We start from the raw sequence: 16,235 nt of genomic DNA, 5'->3' as shown, positions 1-16,235 counted from the left end.
CTTTTCTGATAGCAGAAGTCCATTACAGAAGTATACGTTTTACCATAGCGAAATAATGACTTTTAGGCAGTTGGTATTGTTTGTCTTGTGCCATGTTGGATCGGAGTCCCTAATGTAATTTCCCAGGTTTGGGAGGAGGAATGGTGAGATCTGACTGGAGGGAGGTCACCTTACATCACAGAGAGATGTACAAAGCCTGGAGGAGGAGAGGAGGAGGAGGAGGATATGTCCCGTGTGAGGACAGCACAACAGTGCCACATTAACACAGTTCTCACTCCTATTGCAGGGATGGACACTGGCGCTGGTGACGGACTCATGTGACAGGAATACCGGTACGCTACACATTACAATTTTTTCTTACCTTATATTGTATGGAGGGCTGAATGCCAAACCAATATAGAAACTTCTCGAATTTTCAATTCTGTCACTAATACACGGGGTACCCATTTTTTTTATATCGCCCCTCATCAGTGGCTATAGATTATACCATTACCCTACAGAAATACAGCACTGATGGTGTCATTAGCGACTACTTGTTCTACAATGGCGACTCTCGCACTTGGAGTTAAGCTTGGGGTACATGGAGGTTTTAATTACAATGAAATTGAAGAATTGGCATTTCTAAATAAAACAGAACATATTGTTTAAAGAAATGTAATCGTGTGTTATCTGTAAATCCACGCTGGATAATTAGGGCCCCGATTTAGTGGGGATGTATGAACCCGGTTCGAAGGTGGATTCATAACTAATATAATGGATTGTGAGGGACTCAATCACTTGAAGGCCATTTACCCCTTGATATTCTATAATTCTGGTAGCAATCAAAGCACAGAACCATCTTATATACAATGTTTTAGTTTGTCATTTGTATAATCTCTGCTTGCTGCCAGTGACTACTACTATCTCTTCCTTATATCTAGAGGTTGAAAATAGGTCAAGCTGAGGGTTTGTTACAAGGTTTCCAGCCCAGACAATCCTCAGAGCTAAGTAGCCTGCATACATTGTAACAAACTATCAGGAAAGGAGAGGGATCTAATGAGTTCACCTAAGGGCTCGTGCACAAGATCACAAAAATTGGACAAGTGCTATCCGTGGTTGTCCCCATGTTATTCAATGAGGCAGTGCACATGTCCGATGCAGGAGTTGTCTCAGATATTCGGATCGCACTCAGCTATTCAAGTCTATGGGTCTGTGGAAAACATTGGTTTGCACTCGGATGACATCCAAGTGCAGTCGGATTTTCACCAACTGATAGAATAGAGAAGGTGGAGAAACTTTTAATTAATCTCAATTAAACATTTGCATTTTTTTAAACCATTTTTTTCTCTTTCCTTTTTGTCCTGTTGGATTTTGCACCAGAATCCTCAAAAATAGGTCCACTATTGTTTGGTAAATTGGGCCAAATTCAAACACGATATATTTTTTTTAACTCTAGTTTTTTTCATTCTTCCAGTATAAAAAAGTCAAGCAAACCTTTTTATAAGCATTAAAGTGTTGCGTGTTAGTCTTCAACTGTGCAAAGAAGAAAAAAAAGATTCTGTTCTCCACTAGGGGACTGGAGTAACTTAACAGAAAAAAAAATATATAAAAAAATTGAACATTTTGAAAAGTTGCCAGTGATGAATTATCTGTATAACCGAAACTGTGCTATAATGCCAAATCCAAACCAAGTAAGGTTGGCTTATGAAAAGGCGCAAATGAAATAATGAATAATCTGCAAATAAGAAAAAGTCACCTTTAGAATAATTTTTACCCCAGAATAAAAGATACAAAAGAAAAGATGAATCAGCCCCTAAGGGTATGTGCACACGCTGCGGATTTTGCTGCGGATCCGCAGCGTTTCCGCAGCTGCAGGTCCGCAGCGGTTTCCCATGAGTTTACAGTACCATGTAAAGCTATGGGAAATTAAATCCGCAGTGCACATGCTGCAGAAAAAAACTGCGCGGAAACGCAGCGGTTTATATTCCGCAGCATGTCAATTCTTTGTGCGGAATCCGCAGCGGTTTTTCACTTGCTCCAATAGGAAACTGCAGGTGAAAAACCGCAGCGGAAACCACAATAAAAACCGCGATAAATCCGCAGTAAAAAGCGCAGCGGTTTTGCACTGTGGATTTATCAAAAACGCTGCGGAAAATTCCGCAATGGAATCCGCAGCGTGTGCACATGGCCTTAATATTATTTTCTATTGACTCCAATTCTTGTTTACAGACAAAAAGATGCTGATTCTGAATCTGTCATTTTTATTCTTCTAGTGCAGCAAGCGATATCTTTGAGTAAGTTAATGGCTAACGTGACGGAAAACTGACAGACCCCACTATAGTCAATGGGTTCTGTGGGCTAACGTTTGTGTTGGATTCATCTCCTTCATAAATTCAGACATAAATGGCGCCCAATACACTCCATTGACTATATTTGGGGCTGATGGTTTTCCATCATGGTTGCCATCATCCTACTACAAACTATTGCATGCTGTACTTTTTTTTTTTTTTCTGGTGGGATCCATCTGGCACCATTTGTGTCCTGCATTTCAAGGAAACCATCTCCTGCATTAAAATCAGTTTTTCTCTTCTTAGGACAGAACAGAAAAGCTGAATTCTTGCAGGAGATGGATCTGACAAATGAGAGTTTTTCTGTTCTCGATATGCAGTGATTAGGTTTTAAACATAAGAGTAGGGAAAAGGTTAAAAGACCCACAGGATGGGTGATAAATGAGGAAATCTCTCCACGTGTGTCAGCTGGGACCCCCAGCGATCATATCATAACAACGGAGGTCCCAAAGTCCCCTGCTTGCAGAGTGGTAGTACACACAGTCATGTAACTTGAAGCTTGTGGGCACCAACAATATGGACCCCCAACCATCACAGCGTATTAATACTTTTAGTTTTCTCTTATGGGCCTTTGAGCTCTTTTGAGACCCCTAAGATCAAGGCCCTGTGCTGACTATAGTTATATCACCTTATGCATAGTGACTCCTTGAAAAAGCCATTACTAGGCGAAACGTGCATTGGAGGAAACAGGAATTACAGGGTATGGACTTTATAATGTTATAGGATATCCTTTTCACTTTATTACCTATGCCTTCTTTATTTTCTAATGCATGTTTGCAAATGTATGTATGTGTAGGCTATATGTAATGGGTTTTCTCTGATAACATATTTTTCTCTGATAATATATTAGTCCATGACTGTGTCCATATACCCACTCCAATTATTGCACTGGGGTTTTGCATATTTTGTTGTTTGGTCTTCCCCTTTCATATGTTTACATCCGTATTTTAATATTATTAATAAAAATATATATATATTATTTTTTTGTCTTTTTACTTTTGTTTTTTCACCCTATTTCTTGAGTAGGTTTAAGAAACTGTTGAGCGTTTCATGCTTTGCTGCCATTATTATGACACTAAATGACAATTGTTGGTCAGTTGAGATTACGTTTTTGCTTCTGATTTTCTGTAGGGTCCATGTTTTTCTTGCGTCACGCTTCACTCTCGTGCGATCAGTTATTACTTTGACTCTGGGTATTTTTAGCTCTATAAGGTGAATTTCTCGGGAAATGAGGGGTTATAGGAGCCGCTTATCACAGGTTTGTTTTGGAATTTTGCTGATTTCACAGCACAGAATTTCCATGGGGGGGTGAAGTTTACTGAGATAAAGGTGTATATTTTGGCAGAGATTGTATTGAAGTATTAGGTGACCATGTGCGAGGTCTGTAAAAGTTCCCGGGCTGATAAGGTCTTATTGCATCAGAAGAAAAGACCAATATGTAAAAAAGACATACGGCAGAAAAACAATATATAATGCAGTACAGTCATCATCGTATCCTATCCTATGTGATATTGTCTGCTGAGCCGTGTATCTAATCCTATCCTGTGTGATACTGTCTGCTGAGCCGTGTATCTAATCCTATCCTGTGTGATATTGTCTGCTGAGCCGTGTATCTAATCCTATCCTGTGTGATACTGTCTGCTGAGCCGTGTATCTAAACCTATCCTGTGTGATACTGTCTGCTGAGCTGTGTATCTAATCCTATCCTGTGTGATACTGTCTGCTGAGCTGTGTATCTAATCCTATCCTGTGTGATACTGTCTGCTGAGCCGTGTATCTAATCCTATCCTGTGTGATACTGTCTGCTGAGCCGTGTATCTAATCCTTTCATGTGTGATACTGTCTGCTGAGCTGTGTATCTAATCCTATCCTGTGTGATACTGTCTGCTGAGCCGTGTATCTAATCCTTTCATGTGTGATACTGTCTGCTGAGCCGTGTATCTAATCCTTTCATGTGTGATACTGTCTGCTGAGTTGTGTATCTAATCCTATCATGTGTGATACTGTCTGCTGAGCCGTATGATACTGTCTGCTGTGCTAGCAAAAGTAGAGCCAAAGTAGATCCAGGTTAGGCTCAAACAACTGCAATTAGGCCGGGGTCACACTAGCGTAGAATACGGACGAGTGCTATACGAGAGAACATCCCATAGCACTCGGCCCAGTGTTAGTCTATGGGGCAGCTCACAGCAACTTTTTTTTCTCAGGGTTATTCAACGTGTGTGTAAAATTGCAGCATGCTACGATTGTACGTGTATATTGCCCGAGTCTCACCAATGCAAGTCTATTTGTGCAAGAAAAAATCAGACACCACACGGACCATCAGTGTGACTTGCGAGAAATACGCACACATTTTCCTAATTTCAGCCCATTGAGCCATTAAATTCAATTAGGAAAATTAGTGAGAAATGTAAAGCCGTACGGATGTCATACAGATACATAGGTGCGAGGAAATCGCATCATCGCTTTACAAACGCATTACATACAGGTGACCATACGGAGAACACTCGTGCGACTCTCGGCAGGGAGACTCGGACCAATTTTCCATATGTTTAGTGTGACCCCGGCCTTAGTGTTTTTCCAAAGAATGCTGTGCATGGAGCTATCCTGAAGATAATGTCTTACAAATTAAATTTTTTTATACTTTTTAAGTTTTAGCCTTTTTGCAGTTTGTAAAGTACACGGTCTTGTATTGCTCTCATAATAATGAGAAGAACAAAAACAAATGCTTGTGACAGGATATGGTGAGCTAATTGTGATGATGGGTGTTGTTATTCTTTTCTCTGTATTGTACTGAGCTTCTCATCAATCTCCTGTATGTGGCCATCAGAGATATATTCCACAAATTACCATTAGGCCCCATGCAGACGTCCAAGAGTCACTTCTACGACACATACCCATCATGGCCTAGGATGCCCTTTACATGTCAATCCTTTTATGTGGACTGAGAGATGTGTAAAAAAAATCTGAAAAAAAATCATGGTCATGGGTGAAAATTACCCATACAAGATCGTGAAAAACACCGACAGAAAGCGGATTACATCAGTACGTAGTTTGTGTGCTGCCCGGGATGAACATTGGAAAAAGCTTTGTGAATAATTTTTTTCCTACACTGACCAAACACTGATGGTAAAAACTGACACTGACTATTATACTACTTGCTGACTGTCTCCTCTTAACAGTATGGCACCATCAAAACAACTGCTACATCTGTCGTCACTTTTCACTTTAACAGCTGGTATAGTCATGTGTTCCTCACTTGTGCCATGATAGGCAATAATAAAAGTCTTTGAAAAACTAAATGAAATAATGAAATTAGGCTAGATCAATAATAGCTGTTGTCCTAAGGCCGGTTTCACACGTCAGTGGCTCCGGTACGTGAGGTGACAGTTTCCTCACGTACCGGAGACACTGACACACGTAGACCCATAAAAATCAATGCATCTGTGCAGATGTCATTGATTTTTTGTGGACCGTGTCTCCGTGTGCCAAACACGGAGACATGTCAGTGTTCGTGGGAGCGCACGTTTTACACGGACCCAATAGAGTCAATGGGTCCGCGTAAAACACGGACCTCACACGGACATTCTCCGTCTGGGGTCCGTGTGGCGTGCCGGAGACAGCGCTACAGTAAGCGCTGTCCCCCCCACATGGTGCTGAAGCCGGTATTCATATCTTCCCTGTAGCAGCGTTTGCTATAGAGAAAATATGAAGAATAGTGTGAAAAATAAAGATCCATGTGTCTGCCGCCCCCCCACCCCCTGTGCGCCCCCCCCCCCCCCCCCCGCTGGTCAGAAAATACTTACCCGCTCCCTCGCTCCTTCCTGGTCTGGCCGCACCTCCTACTGTATGCGGTCACGTGGGGCCGATCATTTACAATCATGAATAGTCGGCTCCGCCCCTATGGGAGGTGGAGCCACATATTCATGACTGTAAATGATCGGCCCCACGTGACCGCATGCAGGAGAAGCCGCGGCCAGACCAGGAAGCAGCGAGGGAGCGGGTAAGTATTTTCTGACCAGCGGGGGGGCGCACAGGGGGTGGGGGGGCGCACAGGGGGTGGGGGGGCGGCGGACACATAGATCTTTATTTTAAACACTATTCTTCATATTTTCTCTACAGCAAACGTTGCTGCAGGGAAGATATGAATCGCAGCTTCAGCACCATGCAGAGTGGGTACCACACGCTCCGTGTGGTACCCACTCGCCATATGGGCGGCACACGTGTGCCGCACGTATGGCCTCCGTGAGTTCCCAGGCACACGGACACGGATAACTCCGGTACCGATTTATTCCGGTACCGGAATTATCTGGACGTGTGGGACAGCCCTAAGGAAGTAGAGCTGCAGTGTAAAGCATGGTGAAGGACAGCTAAGCTACAGTCAAAGACTAGGGTTCAGTTCAGCAGAGGGCCCCTATGCAAGAACAGGATGTGGGCACTTTGCAGTCCAATAACTCATCATAATATACCATTCCACCTGTTTTGGAGGTGGATGTGGCCCCCTGACTTTTTGGGCCCCTGTACGGCCACACCAATGATATGTCCACCCTTGCTAGATTTTCTCCCAGAGAGCGCTGGATGCTGATAGGACAAAGCAGTGGAAATATTCCAATCTGCAGGGTCTCGTCTGTAAATTTCCCCCAATTTTTTCTTCCTTATCTTTAAGTGTTAAGCCAAAAGTGACTCAAGCAGCAGATCTGCATGGCCTCGCCCCGGTGTGCACCTGTCCAGGTAGCCAGGATGAGCTGCAGAGCGAGGATGTAGGTGTACAGTAATGTGGTCTTCCTCTGTTTCTAGGACTGATTGATTGATAATCCATCTCGCCTCTGTTCGGTGGGATACAGCGAACCTCACACATGTAGGATGGCGGCAGAGTTCATCAAGAGCTGCTGCAAAGGATGTTTCCAACCTGATGGCAAGAACGGTACGATCATCATGTGTGATACTGCCTGCTGGGCTGTGTATCTAATCCTGTCCTGTGTGATATTGCCTTCTGGGCTATGTATCTAATCCTATTATGTATGATACTGTCTGCTGAGCTGTGTATCTAATCCTGTCCTGTGTGATACTGTCTGCTGAGCTGTGTATCTAATCCTATCCTGTGTGATACTGACTGCTGAGCCATGTATCTAATCCTGTCCTGTGTGATACTGTCTGCTGAGCCTTGTATCTAATCCTGTCCTGTGTGATACTGTCTGCTGAGCTGTGTATCTAATCCTATCCTGTGTGATCCTGTCTGCTGAGCCGTGTATCTAATCCTATTATGTATGATACTGTCTGCTGAGCTGTGTATCTAATCCTGTCCTGTGTGATACTGTCTGCTGAGCCTTGTATCTAATCCTATCCTGTGTGATACTGTCTGCTGAGCCTTGTATCTAATCCTGTCCTGTGTGATACTGTCTGCTGAGCCGTATATCTAATCCTATCCTGTGTGATCCTGTCTGCTGAGCCGTGTATCTAATCCTATCCTGTGTTATACTGTCTGCTGAGCCTTGTATCTAATCCTATTATGTATGATACTGTCTGCTGAGCCTTGTATCTAATCCTATTATGTATGATACTGTCTGCTGAGCTGTGTATCTAATCCTATCCTGTGTGATACTGTCTGCTGAGCCTTGTATCTAATCCTGTCCTGTGTGATACTGTTTGCTGAGCCTTGTATCTAATCCTGTCCTGTGTGATACTGTCTGCTGAGCTGTGTATCTTTAGAATCCTATCCTGTGTGATACTGCCTGCTGGGCTGTGTATCTAATCCTGTCCTGTGTGATACTGTCTGCTGAGCTGCCTTCCATAATCCTAATATGTGATCTTATCTGCTGAGCTCCAGTATCTAATCCTATAATGTGTGATATGTTGGTAGAGTTGATGTACCAAATCCTATAATGAGCGATATTCCCTGCTGAGCTGATCTAATCTAGGGAAGGTTTATCTTCACACATCCTACACGTATCTTATCTTTATACTATAATGTTCATTTTGTGTGAAGTTTAATCAGCATCTCCCGCATCTTAACATGTAGTCCAAAAATGACACATTACTAGATAATTGGAGGCTTATTGTCATCTCTTTTGCAGGAGAGGGTAATTTTTTTTACCATTTTGGGTTAGGATTTTTTGTAGCAATCCAACAACTTTGTTCCTCTCCAATTATTGTCAGACAATAGGCTGTTGGCACCATCCTGCCAATCACTAGAGGACCCCTGTCCCTCAGTAAGTAAACTAAACTTTCATAACTTTACTGTTAGTGAATATTTCTAGGGATCTGTGGTCCTCTACATACGCCTGTCACCATGCTACTCCCTAATATCCTCCCTTAACAAATGAAGAAATATCAGCAGCCCTGTAAATACCTGATACTGATAATCAGCTATGCGCTCACATGGCTCTACATGTGTGATCTACACCTGCGTTATTTGGGAGGTTTTCCTCACAAGACCCTATGAAACCAAATAAACTTAAAGGGGTCCTCCACTTTGGACAAAGGCATGACAAGGACCCCTCCATTACATCCACCTGTACATTAGGACACATGATAAAGTGTTTTCTGAAACCATCATCCCTTTTTGTAGAGAGAACAGCAGCTCTTGTTCTGGACCATTGGGGGCATCCATGCATTTCATGGCTTTTCATTGATGACAATTGGGGCTGCCTGAAGCTTCTGTTCTCGGGCAGGTACAAAGGCCAGACCCTCCGGATCATTAGGTGCAGGGACAAATCAAAGTAGACAAACTCTTGACCACGGTTTTCTTCAAAGAACTATTCTACACATTTCTAATTAATTTCATGTCTCAGCTTTCAGCATTCCTAAGATCTGCACTCGCTGTCAGTAAATGAAATATTTGCTGTGAGCATCAGAGGTAAAGCTGTTCATGGCTTATAGAAGATGCCATTGTACTCAGTCCTAGTCACAAGTAAAGGCTCCATATACAGAGAAAGTCAGCCAAAGCCTCCAATTCTGGTGGGACAGGGGGACCATCTAAATGTGCATAAGGGGCCTCCTTGGAGCTAAGCCAATGTCAGAGGAATGTGGTAGGGAAAACAGGTCTGAGGGGTCCGGAGGAAGGTGGACAGAGGGGTCCGGAGGAAGGTGGACAGAGGGGTCTGGAGGAGAGCAAACAGAGGGGATTGGAGGAAGGCAACCAGAGGGGTTCAGAGGAAAGCAAACAGAGGGGATCGGAGGAAGGCCAACAGAGGGGTTCAGAGGAAGGCAAACAGAGGGGATGTGAGGAGGCAAAAAGAGGGGTCCGAAGGAAGGCAAACAGAGGGGATCAGAGGAACGTAAACAGAGGGGATCAGAGGATAGCAAACAGAGGGGTCCAGAGGAAGGTGAACAGAGGGGTCCGGAGGAAAGCAAACAGAGGGGATTGGAGGAAGGCAACCAGAGGGGTTCGGAGGAGAGCAAAAAGAGGGGATCGGAGGAAGGCAAACAGAGGGATTCAGAGGAAGGCAAACAGAGGGGATGGGAGGGAGGCAAAAAGAGGGGTCCGGAGGAAGGCAAACAGAGGGTATCAGAGGAAAGTAAACAGAGGGGATCAGAGGATAGCAAACAGAGGGGTCTGAAGGAAGGCAAACAGAAGGGTCAGTAGAAAAGCAAACAGAGAGGATGGGAGGGAGGCAAATAGAGGGGTCCAGAGGAAGGCAAACAGAGTGGATCAGAGGAAAGCAAACAGAGGGAATCAGAGAAAAGCAAACAGAGGGGTCTGAAGGAAGGCAAACAGAAGGGTCAGTAGAAAAGCAAACGGGGTTGGGAGGAAAGCATACAGAGGGGATCAGAGGAAGGCAAACAGAGGGGTCTGGAGAAAATCAAACAGAGGGGTCCAGAAGAAGGCAAACAGGGGGGTTCAGAGGAAGGCAAACAGAGGGGTTCAGAGGAAGGCAAACAGAGGGGTTCAGAGAAAGGCAAACAAAGGGATCCAGAGGAAGGCAAACAGAGAGGTAAGGAGAAAAGCAAACAGAGGGGTCTGGAGAAAAGCAAACAGAGGGGTCCGGATAAAGGCAGACAGAGGGGTCTGGAGGAAGGCGGACAGAATTGTACAGAAAAAGAGAAAAAAGGGATCTTAAGAAAGGGACAGAGCAGAATGTAGCAAAATTTGGCTTCAGTCCAGATAAATTGCCCCAAAGTTTATTGGAACACTGCAGATTTTTTAATTATACAAAAATTAGGATATATATTAACATGAATGCAGAAACTAACCCTATAATGCAGCATGTAATGATAAGAAAACTCAGAGTTCAGCACTTGAGGCAATAAAACTACATGAGCACTTGTGCGATTGTAGATTATATGCTCTGGATTATCGGGAAGGTATAAACATCATTTCTATTATTCTCTCTATTGTACATAAGAGGAAATGTCCCTCTCTGTGGAAGGAAACAGGGATATGAAGAGGAAACCCACACACAGGTGCTGGTCCTGGTAGGAACTGAACTCTAACCCATCAGCAGACACGATCCCTGGTGTTATGTCCACAGATGAAGCTCTTCCAGAACAAACTGTTAATCGAGCAATGTCTCTGCCAGCTGAGGGTTTATTAACTTGTCAATTGTCATAATGTGACTGTGACAGAGGTGAAGTTAGATAGGAGTGTGGAGCTCATGCCGCCCGTTGGGAGTCTCCAGGTTTGCGCAAGTATTTACTAAGGGAGGTCTATTGTACGCGCACACATACTATCACAGCTCCACTCCTGCTTGGATCTATCACAGCAGCACGATTTCTGACACGTAAAACAGCAAAAGTCTATATTATCTCCATTTGTGATGCTATTTACTACAACCCCTGGCAAAAATTATGGAATCACCGGCCTTGGAGGATGTTCATTCAGTTGTTTAATTTTGTAGAAAAAAAGCCGATCACAGACATGGCACAAAACTAAAGTAATTTCAAATGGCAACTTTCTGGCTTTAAGAAACACTAAAAGAAATCAAGAACAAAACATGTGGTAGTCAGTAATGGTTACTTTTTTTAACCAAGCATAGGTGAAAAATTATGGAATCACTCAATTCTGGGGAAAAAATTATGGAATCATGAAAAACAAACAAAAAAACACTCCAAAGCATCACTAGTATGTTGTTGCACCACCTCTGGCTTTTATAACATCTTGCAGTCTGAGGCATGGACGTAATGAGTGTCAAACAGTACTCTTCATCAATCTGGCTCCAACTTTCTCTGATTGCTTTTGCCAGATCAGCTTTGCAGGTTGGAGCCTTGTCATCGACCATTTTCTTCAACTTCCACCAAAGATTTTCAATTGGATTGAGATCTGGACTATTTGCAGGCCATGACATTGACCTTATGTGTCCTTTTTCAAGGAATGTTTTCACAGTTTTTGCTCTATGGCAGGAAGCATTATCAGCTTGAAAAATGATTTCATCATCCCCAAACATCCTTTCAATTGATGGGATAAGAAAAGTGTCCAAAATATCAACATAAACTTGTGCATTTATTGAAGATGTAATGACAGCCATCTCCTCAGTGCCTTTACCCGACATGCAGTTCCATATCATCAATGACTGTGGAAATTTTCATGTTCTCTTCAGGCAGTCATCTTTATAAATCTCATTGGAACGGCACCAAACAAAAGTTCCAGCATCATCACCTTGCCCAATCAAATTCGCGATTCATCAGTGAATATGACTTTCATCCACAGTCCACTATTGCTTTTCCTTAGTCCATTGTAACCTTGTTTTTTTCTGTTTAGGTGGTAATGATGGCTTTCGTTTAGCTTTTCTGTATGTAAATCCCATTTCCTTTAGGCAATTTCTTACAGTTCGGTCTCAGACGTTGACTCCAGTTTCCACCCATTCATTCCTCATTTGTTTTGTTGTGCATTTCCTGTTTTGGAGACCTATTGCTTTAAGTTTTCGGTCTTGACGCTTTGATATCTTCCTTGGTCTACCAGTATGTTTGCCTTTAACAACCTTCCCATGTAATTTGCATTTGGTCCAGATTTTAGACACAGCTGACTGTGAACATCCAACATCTTTTGCAACATTGTGTGATGATTTACCCTCTTTTAAGAGTTTGATAATCCTCTCCTTTGTTTCAATTGACATCTCTCGTGTTGGAGCCATAATTCATGTCAGTCCACTTGGTGCAACAGCTCTCCAAGGTGTGATCACTCCTTTTTAGATGCAGACTAACGAGCAGATCTAATTTGATTCAGGTGTTAGTTTTGGGAATTAAAATTCACATGGTGATTCCTTATTTTTCTCCTCAGAATTGAGTGATTCCATAATTTTCCCCCTATGCTTGGATAAAAAAGTAACCATTAGTGACTACCACATTTTTTTTATTTCTTTTAGTGGTTCTTAACCCCTTAATGACCGCCAATACTTCTTTTAACTGACCTGAGATATAAGAGAATAGCCTCCCCATACAGGTGACAATCCAGCCGCTGTCAGCTGTACACTATAGCTGACAACTTGCTGCATCAGCCATGATCAGTGTTTGCACCGTCCAAATCTGTTTAACCCCTTAGATGCTGCTGTCAATAGTGACTACATCATATAAATGGTTATCAGAGTGTGGGGGCTTCCTCTTTATCCCAGCTGGTGCCCTCAGATCATGATTGTGTGGTCCTGATGTTTACCATGTCAATTCATGACCAAATAGCGGCCTTAAGGTACCTTCACACTGAACAACTTAACAACGATATCACTAGCGATCCGTGACGTTGCAGTGTCCTGGATAGCGATATCATTGTGTTTGACACGCAGCAGCGATCAGGATCCTGCTGTGACATCGTTGCTCGGAGCTAGAAGGCCAGCACCTTATTTCGTCGCTGGATCACCCGCTGACATCGCTGAGTCGGCGTGTGTGACGCTGATTCAGCGATGTCTTCACTGGTAACCAGGGTAAACATCGGGTTACTAAGCGCAGGGCCGCGCTTAGTAACCCGATATTTACCCTGGTTACCATTGTAAATGTAAAAAACCCCAAACACTACATACTTACATTCTGGTGTCTGTCGTGTTCCCCGGCGTCTGCTTCCCTGCACTGTGTCAGCGCCGGCCGTAAAGCAGAGCACAGCGTTGACGTCACCGCTCTGCTTTACGGCCGGTGCTTACACAGTGCAGGGAAGCGGACGCCGGGAAACGCGACAGACACCGGAATGTAAGTATGTAGTGTTTGTTTTTTTTTTACATTTACACTGGTAACCAGGGTAAACATCGGATTACTAAGCGCGGCCCTGCGCTTAGTAACCCGATGTTTACCCTGGTTACCCGGGGACTTCGGCATCGTTGGTCGCTGGAGAGCTGTCTGTGTGACAGCTCTCCAGCGACCACACAACGACTTACCAATGATCACGGCCAGGTCGTATCGCTGGTCGTGATCGTTGGTAAATCGTTTAGTGTAACGGTACCCTTAGAGTCTGACGGGCTGTTGTAACCTGTTCAGAAGTTAGCGACATTTAGGTGGCAAAAATAAAAATGTTCATTTCTGTCATGCCACTTTGCATTAAATCCTGAATATCACCTGAAGGGTTAATAAACTACCTGACAGCAGTTTTCAATATGTCAGGGGGTGCTGTTTTTAAAATGGTATCACTTTTGGGAGCTTCCCAATATATGGGACCCCTAAAGGCACTTCAAACATGGGTAGGACCCTAAAAAAAAAAATATTGTAAATTTCCTTGAAAAAATGAAAAATTACTGCTACATTTTATACCTCCTAAAATGCTAACAAAATAAATAACATTTTACAGATGGTGCTGATGTAAAGCAGACATGAGGGAAATGTTATTTGTTAATGTTTTTCTGTGGTATGACTCTCTGGATTAAAGGGATAATCATTTAAAGTTTGAAAATTGCTAATTTTTTAACATTTTTCTCAAATTTCTGATATTTTTTATAAATAAACACAAAACATATTGACCTAAATTTACCATTATCATAAAGTATAATGTGTAACGAAAATCACTGGAATTTGTTGAAGCGTTCCAGAGTTATTACCACATAAAGTGACACTGGTCAGATTTTAAAAATTTGGCTCAGAAAGTTGCCATTTGAAATGACTTTAGTTTTGTATCATGTCTGTGATCTGCTTTTTTCTACAAAATTAAACAACTGAATGAACATCCTCCAAGGCCAGTGATTCCATAATTTTTGCCAGGGGTTGTACAATCTATTGTTTTCAGCCATTTCAGCCTAGGGACAGGCGTGTAGTGTACAGCAACAAATTCTTATTGTAAGTTCTGATCAGAAGCTGCCAGGATCTATGGAGCGCGCTGTCATCTCTTAATCTCGGACAGCTTCAGGGCAGAATTTAGTAGGGAGACAGCAGCAGTGGTCGGTCTCCTAGGCAATGAGTTGGAACCAAAAGTAAATTGTTTATAGCTCAAGAACGGCTGCAAATTTTATTAAGCAGTAAATTGGAAAAGTGCTTGATTTTTACAACCACTATCTAATAATATACATTTACAAAGATGGCAATTACCCTTTAAGCTTAGATACAGTGGATACTTCAACAATATCACACATAAGCGGATTACCTAAAGTGCATCACTATAGTATCACTTGATTATGTCTAAGCCGATCTGTGGAGCTATATATCTAATCCATTCAGCAGACAGTATCACATAGCAAGATTAGATACAGTAGCACCCAAAAAGCATGCATAATAGGATTAGATACATAACTCTTGAGACAATATACACATGATAGGATTAGATACATTACTCAGCAGACAGTATCACACATGATAGGATTGGATACATGACTCAGCAGACAGTATTACATAGGATAGGATTAGATACACAGCTCAGTAAACAGTATCTAACAATAAGGGATTAGATACATAGCTCAGTAGATAATAGTATGCATTATAAGATTAGATACAGCAGCTCAGAAGAAAACATCACACATAATAAGCTTAGATACTCCAACTTTGCACCCGATGCTGTACATGCTATTGTATAGTAGGTCTCGGAATATACACAGCTATGAATGCAATTGTTCTGGCAGCGACGACCTCCTTGTATAAATAAATTTTCATATCAACTAAGTGTGTAGATTGACAATGATGTGGAGATGGAGATATGGCGGCGCTTTTGTACTCAAAACCTCTGGCTCTAATATCTTACAATCCTGACCCTTTTTTCCACACTATCTATATAATGATTTTGTGATCTGCACAATACTCATCTCTGTAATTAATGGGAATTTCTGCCTTTTTCAGCCTTGCCTGATGTGGGAAGCACTGATGCATCCAGGAAAGGCTCCCACATTGTGGAACTTCCCCCAATGTCATCCGTGTCCATTAAGCGGCAGGTGGGGTGCACTGAGGATTATTTATTATCCAAACTGCCGGTGGACGGTCGAGATGTGCCATTTGTTGTCCCAACATTTACACCATCCTACATTCAGCCAAGAACAGTGACCAGTCCAACACACATGGATGGTCTGAAAGGTAACTCATAGCCCTATAATCTATCACTGCCCCAAAGTACATGTCTCCAGTAAATATATCGCCCAGGGTCGGCCACATTTGTAATTGATTACTAGTCTTCACCTTCCCATGTGAGGAGGACACATTATTACAATGTTGTGTTAGGAGAATGGAGATGTGATGCATCAGTCACTGTCACAGGAGATGTGGCAGGTAGTCGCAGGGTGACGCTGATCTGTATCCTTGACCTTTAGTGGCCATTGTGTCACAGTCATATCGCTCTTGTGTCATCCATTGCTGCGTAACACGGCTAATCTTCCTGTCACACAGGATCTGCGAGAGCCACTTTCACTGACAGGAAGACTGAACTGTCCACTATGTATCAACAAGGACCTAATTACGATGTGGTTTATAACCCGGGGTACGCCCTGCAGCATATTTCACCTGACCTAAACCGGCGGGCAACATTGAACCCAAATAATGCCAGGCTGTATGGTTCAGGTGAGTACGTCAAATCTGCTATCT

The 16,235-nt window shown here is 42.8% G+C and overlaps 1 protein-coding gene across 1 annotated transcript in view; it reads left to right on the top strand.

The window, feature by feature from the left end:
• The first annotated feature begins 218 nt into the window (after positions 1 to 218).
• TC2N (tandem C2 domains, nuclear) overlaps positions 219 to 16,235 on the top strand; it is a 40,757-nt gene continuing 24,740 nt past the window's right edge. Inside the window, exons 1-4 of the mRNA XM_077249277.1 lie at positions 219 to 332; positions 7,122 to 7,248; positions 15,501 to 15,731; positions 16,041 to 16,211. Of these exons, the coding sequence (XP_077105392.1) occupies positions 7,188 to 7,248; positions 15,501 to 15,731; positions 16,041 to 16,211 (463 nt within the window). The 5' untranslated portion in view covers positions 219 to 332; positions 7,122 to 7,187. The remainder of the gene's footprint in view (positions 333 to 7,121; positions 7,249 to 15,500; positions 15,732 to 16,040; positions 16,212 to 16,235) is intronic.

The sequence above is a fragment of the Ranitomeya variabilis genome, chromosome 1 (genome assembly GCF_051348905.1).
Source record: "Ranitomeya variabilis isolate aRanVar5 chromosome 1, aRanVar5.hap1, whole genome shotgun sequence".
Classification (NCBI taxonomy): Eukaryota; Metazoa; Chordata; class Amphibia; order Anura; family Dendrobatidae; genus Ranitomeya; species Ranitomeya variabilis.
The sequence above is the reverse complement of the archived record's forward strand: the minus strand, read 5'-3'. Positions and strand labels throughout refer to the sequence as shown.